Source organism: Solea senegalensis, linkage group LG2 (genome assembly GCF_019176455.1).
Source record: "Solea senegalensis isolate Sse05_10M linkage group LG2, IFAPA_SoseM_1, whole genome shotgun sequence".
Lineage (NCBI taxonomy): Eukaryota > Metazoa > Chordata > Actinopteri > Pleuronectiformes > Soleidae > Solea > Solea senegalensis.
Genome location: NC_058022.1, coordinates 16,524,269 through 16,543,831, shown reverse-complemented (window position 1 = coordinate 16,543,831; position 19,563 = coordinate 16,524,269). Strand labels below are relative to the sequence as shown.

The 19,563-nt window shown below is 40.9% G+C and overlaps 1 protein-coding gene across 1 annotated transcript; it reads right to left on the bottom strand.

Moving 5' to 3' along the window:
* Window positions 1-798: 798 nt before the first annotated feature.
* trappc10 (trafficking protein particle complex subunit 10) lies at window positions 799-19,219 on the bottom strand. Its single transcript, XM_044016351.1, has 23 exons — window positions 19,059-19,219; window positions 17,304-17,385; window positions 15,530-15,665; window positions 13,722-13,921; window positions 13,062-13,257; window positions 12,822-12,933; window positions 12,466-12,713; window positions 12,143-12,289; window positions 11,706-11,820; window positions 10,427-10,503; window positions 10,115-10,206; window positions 9,445-9,585; window positions 9,073-9,176; window positions 8,298-8,830; window positions 7,982-8,123; window positions 7,557-7,715; window positions 6,996-7,225; window positions 6,760-6,860; window positions 5,519-5,642; window positions 4,909-5,073; window positions 4,535-4,715; window positions 3,782-3,976; window positions 799-2,799 (listed from the first exon to the last, which is right to left on the bottom strand). The coding sequence occupies exons 1-23, from the start codon at window positions 19,117-19,119 to the stop codon at window positions 2,552-2,554; spliced, it is 3,789 nt and encodes a 1,262-aa protein (XP_043872286.1). The 5' UTR covers window positions 19,120-19,219; the 3' UTR covers window positions 799-2,551.
* Window positions 19,220-19,563: the final 344 nt, after the last annotated feature.

Sequence of the window (19,563 nt, the reverse complement as noted above, 5' to 3'; positions counted from 1 at the left end):
TTCAGCATCCTGGTCGATGGCAGCAGATTCTTATCAAGAATGTCTCGGTACATTTCTCCATTCATCCTTCCTTCATTTCTGCCAGTACCATATGCTGAAAAACATCCCCACAACATGATGGTGTTTTTGGGGTGACGTGCAGTGCCATTTCTCCTCCAAACATGGTGTGTACAAAGGCATCCAAAACAGTTCAAACTGCAACGTGCTTTCTCTTCAGCAACAGAGTATTGTGCGGTAAGTGTGCATAGAGGCCATGGCGGGTTGAGTGCATTACCTGCTAATTCCAGGTCTTTCTGAAGCTCTCTGTGAGCAGTTCTTGGCTCTTGGACAACTCCAATTGTCCCAGTGGTGCTCACAGGAACATTCAGAAGTTTAGAAGTACTGTACATCTGCAACCAATGCCATCAACATTAAGGTTGCAAATGCCTTTAGAGAGTTATTTGCTTGTACCCGTGATGAGATGCTTCTTGTATGACACCTTGGTAATGAGAAACCTTTTTATAGGCCATCAGATAGGAACAAACCAGCTGATATTCATTTGCACTAAGGGAGCAGGATTGCTTTCTAAATACGGACATATTTCAGCTGGTTTCCTGGCTTCAATACTTATTCCCTGTGTCATTTCACTTTATTACACACAACTTGATTTATCAATATACATGTTTTGATTTCTGTGTATGTGACATGGGCTGGTACTGACACCTGGTGAAAATGTCATACCAGTAGAAACATATTTCCAGAAAAGACTGTTGACACGTTGAGCTGTACGGTCTATGTAAACACTATACATCAAACCAGTTCCAATGATTTTTTTTTTTAATATAGTTGGCAATCAAAGATGATTTTTTTGATTTGAATCATTATGTACAGGTCAGTATGTACAGTGGTCAAGAGCAGGAGGCTGCAGTTACACTGTATGAGTGTGCACTAGAGGGAGAAGTAGCGGACATTCATCAATTCAAATAAATAAATGAATGAATAAATCCGATAATGACTTATTTCACTCATTTATTCAACTCCTATCGGTATGTGTGCATAGCTCGGAAAAGGAGTTGGCGACAGACACTCACTCACACACACACACACATAAATATAGACACAATATATGAACAATCCACTGCTAGGTAAGACAACAGATAGACAATAATGTGCACTGTATGATCTTCATTTAAGTCTCAAACTGAATTCACTCACACATTCATAAATGGAACTACAGCTGAACAGACACACACACACACACCCAACACCTCGCCAGACTCAGCCCGAGCCTCTCAGGTTATCAATCATTTGCTTTTGAGAGAGAGAGAAAAGTCATTTACTTAATCTTACTGTTCTAGATTTGTGACGAACATTCTTCCTGCAGCAATAAAACTCTTATCTTTTCATTCATTTTACATTATATTTAGGGGAAGGATGCCAAATCCCAAACAGTTGTTTTTGAAATTCTAAATACTTGTTTAATATTTAAAAGGGAATTACTTGATTTCTGTCCCTCTTTAAAAGAGGGACAGAAAAAATCTTCTAAAAATGATCAAGTAACACTCACAAAGCAAGTTCAATGTATTGTGGATCTAGTATTTGATTTTGATTTTCAAATACAGCACAACTTGCATTTTGCACCATTGTCAGAGGCAACTCGACTTAGCATGACAACGTCTACAACTGTGAAAATCAACGAGTATGTAAAAGTCCACAGTCCAAAATGTTTTCTCTGGTTTTAAGAAAAGTCAAATAATCACCCGTCTGTTCAGGTGACTCACAATATTATCAGCTGCTTGTCTAGAGACTGGGATCAGATTACACAGTTTCTGCTCACTCTCTTATACAACCTTCAGTACTGGTGATTACATGGTTGCCACAGACTAGCAATGAGCTCTTCTAACCGAGTCAATGGAATACATTATCAGGCTGATATTATTTAGTCTGACCTCAGCCTTAATATTCTACTTCATCGGCTGCACGACACCATCTGTGAGGACTGCTGGATCTTTCTACCAAAACTGATTTGATAATCTGGTTTGTAAATCAACTTCTCATGGTCTCAAATATAAAACGACTGACCACATGAGAGGCACATGAACAGCACTTGCAGCTGGAAAACACTCGGTCAAAGTTACAGCACTTGAGTTACAGCTCATCCAGGCGTACACACATCTAGGGCTTTGGTGCATCATGGGACAATCAGGAGTGTTATTCTTCAGCTTGGAGGAGTGCCAATCTGATTGATCAGTTCATATATATATATATATATATATTTATCTTTATAACTATAAATCCATTCAATGACCTATGTACAAAATATGGCAAAGAAAAAATCTTTATTAAATCTATCAGCAGATGTCACTGGCTGGTTGCTGCCTCTTGTCTGTAATGTCTCCAGTGATGTGAATGTTTCATGCTTGGGGAGGGGGAGTCCACACTGGCAAACCGCAGAGTTTTTTTGACATGGACTCATGGACCCGTTCTGCCACAGAGCAAAAGCTCAGCAGAGTCCATCCAGGGCCTCGGTTTAGTCCTATTAAGAAGGGGGTGGGAGCTCTTGTCACTGGGGTCATGTAGCATTGACCTCCATGATGTGGTCGTCAGTGGAGGGCAGCACCAGCACCTGTCGTGCGTGGCTGTGGTTGAACACTTGTCCAGGGCTGAAGGGCTCCAGACGTGGCATCGCCACGCCTTTCTGCTGCTGGTCACCACTGCCCACAGAGTGGACGCTGCCCCTACTGCGAATACTCGCAGTGTCTGCCTGGTCGTCCAGCGTCTTGTCCAGGAGGGAAAGACTGTCATTTTCCACGCAGCTGTCTGAAGACGGCAACAAAAAAAACAAAACAGATTATTTATCATCCACAGGATCAGAAGATGTACATCTTTCAGTGTAATATGAGAAAAAAGAAAATCCATTCTTTTTGTTGTAAAACACAACAGCTAAGCAAACCCCAATTCCAACATTATTGATGTAACTGAAAACAGTGTACTGCTTTGTGAGGGGCCAGTGGGATTTCCCACTCCATTTAAACACAGTTTACTTGTCACATTCAGTACATTTATATCATGTTAGAATAAACTGAACAAATAAACTGAACAAATAAACTGAACAAATAAACTTGCGTTAGTCCAACTAAACCCAGAGTTTAAACACACACAGTTGTCCCTCTGGAATTGTACCAAGTTCTAAAAGTTGGACAAACACACCCAGATAATGTGATTAGAAGTGGAATTACTACTGCATGATTCAGTCAGACTCAAGCTAGCCTGGGCACTCTGTGCGTGTGCTAGAGTTCCTAGCTTTGACCCGGAAATAGCAGAAGAACCCAGCACACAGAAGAATAGAGAAATTAAGATATGTCAAAATTCAGAAGAGTACATTCTTGGACTGATGAGGAGACCAAGTTCATGCTCCGTCATCTTAAGCAATTGGATATTTTGTTACATGATGTAGAAAGATGTGCAACAGCACTCGACATGCTAACAATTAGCCGCTAACTAAAGCTGTAGCAGACTGTGATGTCATAGGCCAACCACGAAAAGGCCCACTACTAACAAGCTGAAAAGGGGCCTATCACCACCTAGCCTAACGGAGACGTAAAAAAAATGACGACTTAAGTGTGCATGGAAACGTACTAATTCAGTTTCTTTACAGTCATACTTGCGTGTTGCAAATCAGTGGAATGATAACTACTTTGATATAACTGCATCTGCGTTTCCCAGAAGTTCAAGTCTCCATTCCTTCATTCGGAAACAAACATCAACAGAATTTGGTGGGTTTACATTTGTAGGGTCTTACCAGGGTCTGGTTGAATGGCCACTGCTGCAGTGTGAGGCAGGTACTTCAGCACTTGGATTTTGGGGAAAGGAAGGTGACCTGCGAACAGCGGCATCACCTCAATCTGCACCTTGTGTGTGGCGTTGGCCGTAATAGGCATCGACACCATCCCTGAACTCTTCCCACACACAGCCCAGTTACTGCTGCTGTCAGCCACTGTGAACACATACACACAAAGTCACAATGGGCCGATGGACTGGAAAGTCAATCAGTACTACAAGAAAATGTGGGTGTTGTTAAGTTAATTGCATGAACTAGAATGGCAGAAGGGTAGATATTGATGAAGAAGAGACGCAACAATTCCTGAGAAACTGACAACAATATCTTAAAACAGCTTTTCTCCAAATGATCCATGCAAAAAATACAAACAGACATAAGAAAACATCAAGATGGTTTTCATTTAACGTTTTTCATAGTAGTCAATAAAATGTTATTATTTGGCTGTTTTTTTCCTGACAATTTTCTTCAATAGATTACCAATTAGACAACACAATGATCAACAAGTATTTCTTTCAAAGTATATATTGGTTAACTATGTTTTTTTTAGGCCATTAATGTCTACATTTGTAATTAACAAATACTTTGCAGGTCAAAACGTTTTTTATTTGAAATTAAGTGTGTTTAAAAATAGCAAATATGTCTATATAAAAAGCTGAATCATTCATTTCCCAAGTGAACTTGTCCTTCGAGAAAACAGTTCATCTGCACACATACCTTCATACATGAGTTTGGTGGTTTTAGGACCATCAGTGTCAGTCTTGCTTTCCTCTGCCAGCTCTCCCTCTGCAGGTTCAGTCAGTCGTGTTATACAAACCTCCAGTCCACAGAGGAAACCAGAGCGACAGTGTTGCTCACCAGCAGGGGGCAGGATCTCAGCTCTCACACTGTACAGTGTCTGAGATGGTGAGATGATATCAAAGAGAGGGCATATTTACAGAGGGAGTGTCTCTTGTTGAGGCAATAAACTCACTATCCACATGCACTATCCGCATAAAACATTGTGTTTCTGTTCTGTGTAAATCCAAATGTCTTCAATAACCAGGGGATTCGGTGCAAAGGAAGATATCTTTAAATGAACAGTGACTTACAGTGACTCTCTCAAACTGAAACTGGTAGTGAAAGGGTTTGAAGGAGGAGACATCTTGCTTGAGCGGAGAGAAGTTGGCAGAGAAAACACACTGGAGACAGGAAGGCAGGTCATCCTTCCACCTCACCTCCCACAAGCAGAACACACTGTGCTTACTGCACAAGAGCTGCACACGGGGCAAAACAAAGCACAACAGAAATCAGCAATGCTTGTTAGTTAACAACCTTTTTTCTAACTGTTTTCTAAACCATGCAAGACTTTCACAAGATAATACATCAACTGCTAGATTTCCAGTAGAACACCTGTCATCACATGTCAAAGCATGTGGTTGAAAGATGGTTTTGATAGATATGGTATTATATTTTTCTCTGCTTAGTACCTGCACATAGTAACAGTAACTCTCACTTTGCTGTGGATATCTGAGCTCCTCACCTTTCCCCTTCTTGTCAACCCTGCTAAGGAAACAAGGGAGTGTTTTGTCCACTAATAAACCTAACCATTCTGTCAATGCCCAGAAGTTAATTCATTATAATAACTACCTCATATTTATTCTGAAAGTGTTCAAACACTTAAAGCTCTCTTTTGTTTTGCTGTTGTTTTTTTCTGCTCACCTGTTGGGTTTTAGCGTTAAGGGACTGCAGCTCCAGTGACGCAAGCGGCTTTTCTGACAGCCTCATTTCTGCCAGCGTAAAGTTCACATCCGACACATTGTGCACGCACACCTGGATGTACTTCCTGTTGGGCGAGATAAAAAAAATACAGATCATACATGTGTATGAGTAGACAGAATATCTTGCATTTTGAAGATTTTATAGTAACGTTAGACATTTCCAATCACTCCCATGGATGATTACTGTTGGTTTAACTATACAAAACACTGATATAACGCATTAATCACTGCGATTAATACAGCCGAGATTAACGCGATAAAATAGTGTAACGCAGTTAACGCAAGTTTGTTTACTTCTGGTGTGCGCTGACCTCTGACATGAATAAAGCTGGAAATTATCTGCACGGAATAGTCACTTGCCTGAAGTCACTCAGACAGGAGAGACAGAGATATAATATAGCGAGAGATAGGAGTTGAAGATGGAGAGGTGAGGGATTGTTGGGCGGAAGGTTTAATTTTAGCTAATTCATTTAATTTTTAATTTTGAACCGGCAACTACGTGGGTGTCACGGCACAATGCATTAAGAATGACTGGAAGTTGGGATCCTTTGCCTTGACTGTCAAAAAAACAGATGCGCGACTAATTGCTGAGACCTGCGCAGAGGAATTCCTCGACATTACCAACAAGTGGAAAGCTAAGTGGCAAACTAACTACTCTAGGCATCAATAGTGGCCGTAATATGCTGGCAGCTGCCCGGCGACTTACATTTGAACACCTAGCCTGCGTGACTGACTGTACTTGTGCTCACTCTCGCTCTCTCTCACTTCTATCATGACAAATGTGAATGTCTTGAGTTTCTAAAGACATCCTCAGGTGGATTTTTTTGTTGCGATGTTAACACATGTTCTTGTTGCATACAGGATGGCAGCCATCCATGTTGAGCCTCGGTAGGCACTTGATAGGCCTGAATCTCTTTGAAATCACATAGATCTATGTGTAGTTCTGTGAAAGATACGTCTGAAATGCACACTGTCTGATAACTCATTAATTTAGTCATTAGAAGAAAAGCGATCTTTTAGTTGCAATTAACGTAGATTAACGAATTTCAAAAAGTGAGATTACTCCGTTTTTTTTTTTTTTTATCTATTGACAGCCCTAAACTAAATACATACAGTATGCTAAAGTGATGTCTTTTGACATATACAGAAGATAGAGACCATAGGTGAGAATGGAAAGCACACCTGTTACCAGCAGAGAGCAGTGAGTGTTTGGTCTTGAAGGGGATGTAAAAGGTGAGGGCTAACAGTGTGGAGTAGATTGACCAGGGGCAGTCGATAGACATCTATAGAGAGACACAGAAAAACAAATCTTAATTATTTTGTTACTGATTAATCTGATATTTTCTTAAGAAATCCATTATCATTATTCAATGGGCTATGGTCTGAAAAACAAAAATTAATTTGTAAGTGGTCCTTACCCTCTGGTCAATAGCAGTCATGGGCGTGTCAGGATGACTGTAGCTGCGTGGGCGATGACGGATCTCCCCATTGGTCAGCCTCTCATTGGCAGGTCGGTCTGTTCCAGATGGGATGATGCACAAAACCTCCAGCTGGAATTCCAGAGTGTGGTAGGGAGGGGTCGGGGGCAGACTGATGCTGGTCACCTTCTCAGACGACTGAATGAAGAGGACGCTTTCACTCACCGATTCTAAACACAGCACATCAACAGAATAACAAGTAATGAGAACCTTAAAGTCGCATATGTGCCACCAAATTATCTAGAACAACATTATTTAATCACAAACAATGCAGTTTTCATTGCAATGTCTAAAATGTATATAAAGGAGATAAAGAGTCAAACAGAAACATGTTTTTATTGGACATATTTTTAGACTTAATGTAGTTATATATTTTATCCACTGGGGGGACACTGTCACCCCCCCCAAACTCAACCTATGAGACTGCTCCATGAAAGATAAATGAGTTTTAAAGAAATTTAAAAGAATTGAATTAACAGATTCAAAAAAATGTGAACTGACCAGCGGTTGGGTCAGTGATGCGGGCGGTGCAGCTGGTGGACGGTAGGATAGGCATGGTGTCTGTGTTGCTGAGCTGCAGAGCGTCTCCTTTCTTCACAGCGTAATGACCCGTCAACAGGGTGAACTTCACCATCTGAGGCAGACCGGCTAACAGCGGCTCTGGAGGCAGAAAAACAACACACATAAGTGACAAGGAGGTAATAACAGCAGAAGAGAAATGTCCAATACAAGGTTTGTTGTCCAGCTACATTTTTTTTAGCTTATCCAAGTACAGCTCCTCTTTAAAGCAACACAAATTATTTATAAACACAACTATAGTGATCAGTCCATGAATAAAAAGCACCATCAAACTTAAAAACTGTAACCAACACATAAAACAGATTTGTTAAGCCTTAAATATGACCAATCCTATATAAATATCTGACCTGAGAGAGGCTCCACAGTGAGCTGGGGCTCCTGAGAATAAACTTCATATTGGACTGATGGGTAGATATGAGGCAGCACAAGCTGCACTTGACCCACAATGGCACACAGCTGACGCAATGTATATGTACCTGGTTGTCCACTCTAAGAAAGAAAATGGCAAGACAGAGCAAAGGTTGGAAGTTGTCAAATAAGAGGTAAGTTGAATGAATGAAAAACAATGTGTAAAATGCTGATTAAAGAAAAAACAGACATCTCCTCCTTAACCTATAATAATCAAAAAATATCTTTATTATTAAGTCACAAAAAGTCTCTTACTGGTGCTGTGAAGGTAATGCTGTTATTCCCAGGTTCTAATGTTACATCCTGCACTTTCAGCATCTGAGCTCCTTCCTTCATGGCAACAGCAGGCGGACTGAAACAGTTGGGCGTGTCTGGTGGCGAGCTGCTGTCATGACGACGCATAAGCAGGTGAGTGTTTTTACACACCACTCCTGTAGAGTTGAGAGAATTGTCTGAAGGACTCCTGTCCTGGATTTCATCCATTTCTAAAGAGGGACCCGCAGCTGAAGAGGAAGGGGGACCCGCTGACAAGTTAGCCTGGATAAACTCTACTGTCGCTGGGTTTCTATGCCTCTGAGTTGATTTGGACCTCCCATGAGTCCCCCCGTGATCCACGTCAAAGTGAATGCTAGCAGCTACTTGTTGTATGTGCACTGACACGGGCATCAAACATCGGAGGGTGAGCTCCACCTGCAAGACGGCACCAGAGTGTACAGAGGCTGTCGCTGGATGGAACTGCAGTCGTGTGAGTTGAGCAAAAACACCCATACTGAGAGTCACTTTTGGGGCTGTGAAGGAAGAAAATGACATTTAAGAAAAATGAGGGCTTCACAGTAATATATTATTTCCATATTGTTATACATCTGTTATAAAAAAATGAATGTACATTTATTAAACGGAATGTAAGTGACCACAGACAAAAAGTGAACATCACAGACTGACGTCATAGAATATATAGAGGATATAGTACTAATAGTGCTCTATTCCAGGTAAACATGTACATGTAATAAACAAGTACACATACACTGACCTCCAGACTTGGCAGCAAAGGTCAGAAGTTCCTGACAAAAGTGCTTCCTCTCCTCGGTGGTCAGATTCACATCACCTGCCAACAAGGCACTGGTCTGCAGGTAACTGTGGTGGGTTGTAAAGGAAACTAAACACCAAAGGTGCACCAGCCCAAGAATCTATGGTCATAGTCTGCTTAAAAATAAACCAAGACTGACTCAAAATTCATTGCATTTTTCTGGTATACAAATAAAAAGCCATACAGAACAATTTTGCTGCGCAGACGATGATTATTCCCTCTAGTAATCGAGTCTCTGCAACACAGATAAGTGGACATATTTGCCCTTAGACAGCCACTGGAAAATTATGCTGACACTGGTGCTGTAAAAGATACTCTTCAGTTCTGCCCAGCAGTTTCTGACACTCAGCAATCTGTTTCCTGGTGTGAGTGACAGGGAGGCTCCAGCCCTCCGATACATATGACTTCAGCGCTTCCTGTAAGAGGGTTTCTGCTCGCTCAGGGTCCCCCTTTCTCCTACACACACACACACACACACACACACAGAAATTCATCAACTTTGATGAAAGCTAGAAAGACAAATACAAGCTCTTTTCTGGGCCACACACAATCTTTTAGGCATTTTAAAGCAATAAACACAGAGATAAAAACTAAGATGAATGCTATGCTATAATTAAATATTTGTAAATGCATTATATATTAACATCATAACATTGGACAGTGAAACCACAATTTCACAATAATAAACTACATCTACTATTTGTTGAAGCATCATCACACTTCTACATTATTTGCCATTTATGATGTCTCAGCCGGACTTTTTTACGGCTTCATTTTCATAATAAAAGTTTTAGCACACCACTTATATGAAATAAGCGTTCTATTCTGCCTTAGACATTTCTCATGAAATGTATGGGTGTTTGCAAGTACTGAATTGCTGCACCTTGCTCAGCGAAAAGAACCAAATAAATCCTTTCGGATGTGCACTACTTTCATGGCAATTATGACACCATTACAGTCACTGAATTGCTGTAACCTTCCTTACATGTAAAACTCAGCCAGGCTTTTCCCCACCAGTCTGGCAGACCTTAGCCGCCCAATGGCCGTGTACATCTCCATAGCAGCATGAGACAGTTCCTGCAGAAAGATGATGAAAAGGAGGCCAACAACATGGTGATGGAGGCAGAGGGTGAGGGAGAAGAGAACAACAGGGGGCAGACATAATAAGATCAACTGCTTTAGAGTTTCCAGGACATCATGTCATGAATAATATTGGAATTCAAAGAATGTCCGTTACTGTCATGCTATGCTGAGTACCGACATGAAAAAATAAAACGGTGGCAAGTATTTGACTTACAAGATAGTGTCTTTCAAAAGCTTCAACAGACGACAAAGCTTCTTTCAGCTTCTTGTAAGGGCTCTGCAAACTGCTGACTGTGGAGGAAGACATGAGACTTAGACATTAGAAATACACGGTTCATAATTATTCAAATTAGACTCACATAAGTGACATTTAAAAGGCAAACCAAACCCTAATGGCACTGACACACACAGACTGCTGCATTGCTGTGCGTCTGCTGTTACAAGCTGCATTTAATCTGCATAAACTAACAGTGTATACATATTTTCCACCAGAACTGGACTTTGAATCAGATAAAGGTTTTAAAGAGGCCATAGCCCGGAAGTGCCAATTAACGCTGCGTTTGGGTGTGTATCTGCTATCATTACCTCGTCTATGAAGCGCTACAGGCTAAGCTACACGCGTTTGCTCGTGTTTCATTTGCATGTATGTGTGTTTATCATCTTGGTAACCACAACGTTATCCAAGCTACAGGTGTCTTTGCAATGGAGGTGGTTCACTTGTCACAGTGTCTTCTGACTCTGGGTCAGACTCCGGATCAAATGCTTAAGGGATTATGGCAAGGGGTCATGACGACGGCATTACTTAATTTTGATAATTAAGCGGTGCATCCGCCTTTCCAGAGCGGAGCTGCAGGTCTGAGAGCTGACGTGCCAATTGGGTCACTCCCAGGTAACTGGCCAATCACAAGACAGTGGGAAAGCTCTCGTTGGCTTGCCAATCACATGACAGTCCGTGTTCTGCGGGTGGGGTTTTGGTCTGAAACAGCACGGCTGACGAGAGCGTCAGTGATGAGATATTTACATCGGCTCGGTTGCAGCGACTAGGAGGATTTTGACCATAAAAATGACATCATGTTTCCATAGCTCACATATAAGTGAGATAGGACCACGTTATGGCCTCTTTAAGTGGTAATCTCAGTTGAAGTTCAACCTTAGTTGAAAAAACTAAATGAATGGAATGGCAACAATTGGTGTGCTGACAAGTTCTGCTTGTCAGAGTGTCAGGCTGACCGCCCAGTCAGTGCTGAATGAGCTAAACTGCTAATCAGAGCTAATCAGGGCTAAGTAAGGCCATCATTGTGGGAAACAGTGTTAACAACTACAGGCTACAGACAATTGCATATGGCTGACCCTCACATTGGTCCACCAGGTGGACCATATTACACCATATTACAACATAGACTGGTAAAATTTGGGAGTACTTGTTTACTTCCAAATAGATTGTGAGCACCATCAAACATGTTTTCTTGTAACGAAAGAATCTTGAAACTCACCAGTCTCAGGTCTCTCATCTCCCAGTCCAGCCAGTAGATCTACTGTCCTGTTCAGGTCCTCAGATGTGGGTCCCTTCTCTGACACCAGGCCACAGAGTTCCCCAAGGGACTTCAGCTGACACACAAGGAGAAAAGAAAAAATTGTATTATTTATTATTTAAAACCATTTTATGAAATATTTAGTACTTGCTCTTATAATGAATATATGAATGAAACATTTACATATTTTTAACAAACAGCCTCAGTCAAAGTTAACATCATTAATTACAAATTAATGACCAAAATGGTAAATGGTAAGAACATATTATTTGTCTAACAGTGTGAGGCAAGAGGATGATGAAACATGTCTCAAATTAACCTGCTGTCTAGAATGACACAGCCTGGAAGCCACAAGAGTCAAGGGAGGAATAGCTTCATATGAATAAATATTTTGATACCTTGTCAGTTGCGTATGCCCAGAGTCCAACAGTATGGGAGCAGTTTGAAGCTAACTGGGCCTGATCACAACAGCCCTCAATCCTGTGTAAAACCTCCAAGCAGCTGAGGAACACCCAGCAGTCCAGTGCCCCCTCCAGCACAGACACCTTGGCAACAAAAAAGGGCAACAGCATCCAGTTTAATATGGAATGACATTATCAGGTCAAGACCTCAAACTGGATTCTTAACACTGTTAATAAAGTAAGTGTAAGTATTGTGAATATTTTGCATATCTATCCCACATGTGCATGTATATATGTAATAAAGGTAGGTTTCAATTTACTTCAAGCAGGCGTAGCTCCTGGACACAGTTGTGCAGCAGGTCCAGTGCTCTCTGAGTGACCTCCCAGGGCCTCTGGAGGAAGATGAGTAAGGTGCATTGGCGGGAAAAGAGGTAGCTTCTTAAATCCAACAAGCTGGCCTCCCCTCGTTGGATCCCATCTCTCTTCTCCATGTCGATGGGCCGCCGGAGTAGCAAGCCACTCCAGTTGCGCACCGGAGCACAGAATGAGCCGAGCCAGTTAGCTGTATCTGTGGATAGATACACAACAAGTCAGACCATGTATGCAAAAAAATCCTCACTTTAATGTTACTGTAATGGACTGCTATAGGAAACCAACCACAAAAGTGGATACATACCTCCTGCTCCAAAGTTGAGAACATATTGGGTAAAAAGAGCATCAAGTTCATCATACTGGACCAAAGCATCCTCAAACTGCTGCAACATCTCAAAAACAAAGGCCAGCTCTTCCTGCGCATACACAAACACAGTACAAGACAACATCAGAGATTAATGTGTGGATTCTAATTTTGTTAGGATTATGGGAAAAATCCAAATCAAAGTGTGCGAGTCCATTCTTGTTCTCCCAAGGCTTATACCTGGACCATGAAGTATTCACAGAAGCTCCAGCCAGGCTGGGTGCGCTTCTCTCGGAGAGTTCGCATGTCATCTTCAAAGCGGCCGAGGTTCTTGGTGAAGGACATGAGGAGGAGAGTTCGCAGTTTGAGTAATAAAGAATTCCAGGATTCCTGAGACCGAGACGAGTCCTTGAGAGGATCGGACAGCACCACACACCTGCACCAAAGAAGCAAAGGCATCATTTACTCAGAAAAGGTTTATTCAACATGGTTTCTGATATTCAGCTCATACTATATATTCTGCTGTGATAAAGGAGGTAATAAATAAATGTTGTACTTTCAGAAATTTTTATTTGTCTGACTTTAATCCAAATATTCAAATTCTAGAAGGAAATAATTGCATTCAAGAAGCTAAAAAAACTGAGAATATTACCCTTGTTTTGATAATTTACAGGATTATTAGATTTGTGATTATACATACAGTATATACATTTATGTTAGTGTCGCATATGATAATAAATAACACTGTAGAAGAGGAGAACAACCACAACCAGTATCTCTCATTACTGTGGCCACAGCAGGAAGTGGGGACTGACCAACATGTTTAAGGAAGTCAGACCACCACTTTTGATGTCTTCTGTCAATTTGAATTCAATACACTTTTCTGCAGATTCTCTTCACCTGTCGTTCTGTTTGTTGCAAAAATCACTCCGGATCTTGTCCACAATGGATGACCGAGGCAGGATGTTGGTCTTGTTCTTTTTCTTTGTATCATTGGTCTCCACAACAATGATGACCCAGTCTGGTGAGCTGTGGGACCGCAAGCTGTTCTGCCAGCGCATCATGTCCTCCTTTACTGTGCTCTTATACACCTCTGTATCCTGCAATCCAACACGTGCAAATTCACATGACTTAGACTTTAAAAGGAACATTTAAATGAAATGTACCTCTTAAAAAAATTAACATGTCTCTCAACAAACGTTTTAGGTATACAATGATAATTGTGGTTTAAACTGTCTGGAATGGAATGTCATTTTGAACTCATTGTGCATTATTGTGTAACTTCATCTTTACACTAGTGGAAAAGCCACACGGGTGTTTTAAGAGATAATGGGCATATCATTTCTGTCCCCTTCCTCGGTTTATACATTTTATAGTTGGTTTATATGATTGCTAGAGTTTAATGCAGAGGTTACATATGAATTATTTAAAAAAGGGTAAGTGAGTCTAGTTGGTACAATAATCTTTAGGAAATGTCATAATAATGACAGTACTTCCTTAATCTGACCATCAGCTCAGTCAGCAGCAGCAGGTTCCTGCTTCTTATCTCATTTTTCTCCTCTCTACATGTCAACATTATCTTAACTTAATGAACTTGCATATCTTGAAATTTTGCATACCTGTGGCCTATTTTACCCGATACAAAAACACAAACACCAATCTATTCTAAGAAGGTAGAAAAGCAGGCTTTACCTATCCTACAAATACTATACATGGACTAAATACACTTTATCAACACACTTTTCTTGCAACTTCCATAGGTAAGTTTTCTATTTTTGCATTTTAATCATGCTCTACTCAGAACCTTTTAAGAACTAGAAGCAGTGTCAGCAACTGAGCAGCGCCCAGGGACCAACACCAGATTGAACATTAGTGCCTTGGTCAGGGACACTGACAGGAGCATTACACTAAAAGATTTTTGGATGGTAGGAGGCAATTGGAGCACCCGCAGAAATCCCACACATACACAAAGCAAATATGCAAACTGAAAAGAGAAAGGACCTGGGACGGACTGGGGTTCAAACCCGAGACATTCCTGCAGTGAAGCAACAGTGTTTAGCAGAGCAACTTCCCAATTTTCATATAGTTGCCAAAAATTTAAGAAACCAGTAATAAGTTGACTCAATTCTTCTCTGCGTTCCCACTGTACAGTATATGTTTTAATCAACGTTCTCTTTGATTTGTCTTCAAATTTGAGGCGTCTTAGCTTAAACACAGTTAAGTGACTGACATTAAGAGCAAACAGAGCAGTAGTCTTTGTTAAATAGCAGTAAGCAGTTATGACAAGAATGCCATTCTGTCAAACAATAACACACTAAAGCTGTATTTTGGCTTCATGTCTGTAGCTGCCATAAGCATTCCTCCTTCCTACATCGCCTAATGAAAGAGGGTATAGGGGTATAATGCAACCCTGTTCCTTAACAATGTATGATAAACATGCACAACTGTGTTGCTGAAAAACTGAGGCATCAATAGTCATCAGAGAAGGCATTAATGCCTTTTATTCCATCTGATATACAAGTGGGATGGCTGTGAAGCTTTGAGTTGCCTTACAGGTGGCCTCCTTTATGTCTCAACATACACTGACATTGCACAATGCAAAACCTCAGTGCTGTGTATGTGTGTATGCGTGTGTATGCGTGTGTAGTGTGTGTGTGCGTGTGTATGTGTGTGTATGCGTGTGTATGCGTGTGTGTGCTGTGACTCACACAGCAGTCAGTCCAGTAGATATGGAGGAAAGGGAAGGTGAGGAGAGCCTTGTTGCCCTCCTTGGGGAGGAGGTCCTCTTTAAACTGGACAAAATTAGCTTCAAGGTGGATCATTTTTGGGGCACGGCCATACGTCCTGTACAGAAAAAGAAACAATTTACATGGGTTATAGGATTAATGCAGTTTAATACTCAAATAAACATGAAACTGACCTGAGGCTGAACTGAGGCTGCTTTAAAATTGTATAAGCAAGCTCTGGTTTATTGCTATAATCTTCTTTACCAATGTTGTCCTTGATCAAATCCAACTACTACACACGGACAGTGCTATTAATCAGGGTATTACACGAGACAAACTTCTGCAGTATTTCCAATTTCCATTTCCAGTACACCCCTTGTTTCTATGAAACGTTATCAGTTGCTATGTTATCCTGCTGTCTCTGCAAAACAGTGGCAATAACCTTTAGTACAAGAACCCCCTGCTGCTGTGTTCATTACAATATAGAACAAAACAGTGCACAAATGCATTTAGCCTGGTCAAGGTCAACAATCTCAAAAACTCTGATAGTCATCACTGGTGACCTTCATCATTCATTCATTCAAGTTTTTATGGCACTCACACAGTAAGTAATAACCTTACATGGAATATCAATGTACACACAACAAAACCCAACAGGACTTCCCATTTCAGTTCATAAAAATTCAAGGTGAGGCAATACCTCCTCCTCCATTTTTATTTAACCATCATAAAAACATCCTAACATTATGCATGGCGACATGTCACAACAATATGAATGAGAATAAGTCATCCAGAATCACAGGCACTCCCACCCCAAGATTAAATGTCTCTATGAGAAAGTAAAGGGGAGAGTAAAGTGATGCACATCTCTGACCTGGTACACTTCAACTATTAAAACTCCAAACTATAAAACTCAATGAAGAGTTTTATATACATCTACATTCCGCACTCACTGCTGCCTAATAAATGTCAAAAAATGATTCATGGATGTAATGTTTTGCATTTACTATGGTGGCTATGTAAAAGGTAAAATAATATGAGTAATGATGTTAAACCCTGGATCACACTTTAGAAAAACAAACCGACATTAAAGCTGTTCTGCATAATTTTTAAATTCCTTCACATTCAAACCATTGTAAAAATGAGTTCACACAAAGCTGATTAAGCCAATCTGTTTTTTTGTGTCTGTGGTGACATTACCACACTGATAAAGTGAGCTAGCAAGATGGCAGCGAATGGGTGGAATATTTACCTAGAGTTGTCCAGGCTCACCCGAGGCGTGATAAATGTTACTGCCCACCTCTTAGGACGAAAAGTTTCCTCCTAACCCTCATAGTCCTGAATTGTGAAGACAGCATCTATGTGTGTGTGAATGCCACAAAGCAGCAGCAGGGGATGATATGTCTTCCTCACAACAGAACCTGGGTCACTCACTGCAGAAGCTCAGTTCATGACTGTTTTTACTTCCAGCAGCATGTTTTCAAGCTTTAGACCCTAACTGCTGAGAAGCTATCACAACAACACTATAGAGTCTTTGATTCACTGCTTGTTCTATACACTACACGTTGGTTGAGTAGTGACATATCGTACAGGCGTTACACACTGGAGCTTTAATGTGTAAGAGAAAAAGGTTCAAGCTTATGAAATGCATAACAGAAATGACAGGAACTCTCCGATTTAGTGCCGACAACAAAAAAATAACAAGCCTCACAATGATATTTAATACCAATTTTTTTTCCCAAAATGCAGTACTCACCTCCTCCATTCCATTGGCTCCCTTGGAAGTTGTTGGGCCAATGATGTATAGAGAGATGTAAACAAGCCCTGGTCTCCAGCACCTGAGGGAGGACACCAAACAACTAAGGTCACAACTGGAGCCATCACTTGCACTGACTTCAAAGCATTTCAGGGTGAAAAAACTTTACAATTTATAACAACTGTAATAGTAACTAAAAAAGGAAACTGGCAAAACATTTTGTAAAATATAAAACGCAGATTTATAGGCAGATTTAAATTTAGGATTTCCTGTAAAATTCCTTTGCACTACATGTTGATGATTTCTAACTCAACATAGATGTGTTTCAAAGCAACAGTGATCTTAGAGGGATTTACTGCATGGCATCACTGGACAAATAAACTCACTCACTCACTCATCTTCTACCACTTTATTCTCCACATGAGGGTCGCTGGTGCCAATCCCAGCTGACATAGGGCAAAAGGTGGGGTACATCCTAGACAGGTCGACAATCACAGGGCCACACGGAGACAAACAACCATTCACTTTCACATTCACACCTACAGTCAATTTAGAGTCCAATTGCCTAATCCCAAAATCTGCTGTCTGTTTTTGGACTGTGGGAGGAAACCAGAGAACCTGGAGAAAACCCACACACACAGGAGAACACGCAAACTCAATGCAGAAAGGCCCATGTTTTGGCTGTGGGCAGATAAACTGTATCAGCAAATGTGTTAGAGCACAGCAAGCAGCCTGAGTCCAGAGCTTGTATGTGTCAATGCCTTGTACTGCTCTCTGGCTCCTCATCTGCTCTGTTATGTTGAATGACCTGGTACATGTACATAGCATATGTGTCAGGGATTTGCAGCATGTACACATTTATTCTTTTAACTATGTGTAGTTTGTTAATTTACTGGCAGGTGTGTGCTATAAACATGATTGGATATTAGCTTTATATAGCTTATTTCACAAGCTCATCAGAGTCAGTCCATCTTCTGTACCAGGTGGCGGTAAGCGGATAGGTTGGCCACAGCAAGATCACACCGGACACTTCATTACCTGCACATGATACCTTTAAAAAGTGGCCACCGAGTATACACCCGAAATAAGACAACAAATAATCCCCTCAGGAAGCAACCTGTGACTTTGAATGTACCAAAACTGGTTGAACATCACACATATAATTTCCTTTCATATTCTGACTACCACGTACTAAGGTCCTCGCCTATACTGGATCCGTGAAAACCTTTCTGTCCTAAAAATGGAGCAGTCCGCGTCGTGAGGTGAAGCTGTCACCCAGTACACGAGTAGCCTCCTAAAATAACCTCTCTCTAACAAGCTTCTTATAGACGCCAGGGGATTTGTGAATGGAAAACCGATCCCACTGCCCGAATATCTTGTGGTGACTGCTTTTGGAAACGGTGACTGTCCAGTGGGGAACGAGGTGAAATAATTCACACAACTGCAGCAACTAGTCATGACGTTATGTCGTTAGCTCGGCCTGTTGATTAATAAAGCCACTAGCTAACTGTGAGCAACGCCGCTTTCCATTTAAACTACACAGGCAGCGATTAAATATGAGCATGTGCAATCATTACGGCAGTGAAAAGTGGAATCTCAGCGACCAATCGATAAACACACACGCAATGCACTCAGGCTGGTTAATAAAGGTGTTCCTGGTAGCTTAGCTTAAACGAGCTAATGACTGTAGCTAACAGGCTAACTGTCAAGACCAGAAAAAATAGGACGGAACGTCTCCTTTTCAAAAACACTCACATGTCACAATCGGCTTGTTTTCCATAGTATAGATGATTGGTTTTTCCTCTTGGACCTCCATATGTGTTAGCGGTAGGACTCCATGAAAATGACATTCAAACAGAGCTTTATTATTAGTAAGTGCTTATGTGTGCAGTTGTGTTGAATCGATGGGGCCTATGTCCCCACTGCACTTCCGGGAAGTGCGTAAAATCTGCGTCATTAAAGGGCCGACCTGTGCTTTTTTTAAACGAGACGTTTAATTTGAGTCAAAAAAAATGTAAAAAAACAAAACAAAACTCAATTACAAGTCCTATAAAAGTGTGCATGGATCAATAAAAATCTATTTATTCAAATATTTATAAAATAAATGTACCTAATTAAAGTCCCATTCAGCAACAAAACCACTCACAAGACACAAAAGTGTAAACACAAATTATTGCGTTTTATTTTCTTTGTGCATCAACAAATTTCATAAAAAATATTTCTACATCATCTCTATTTGCAACACGTCGTTTTCGTTGTT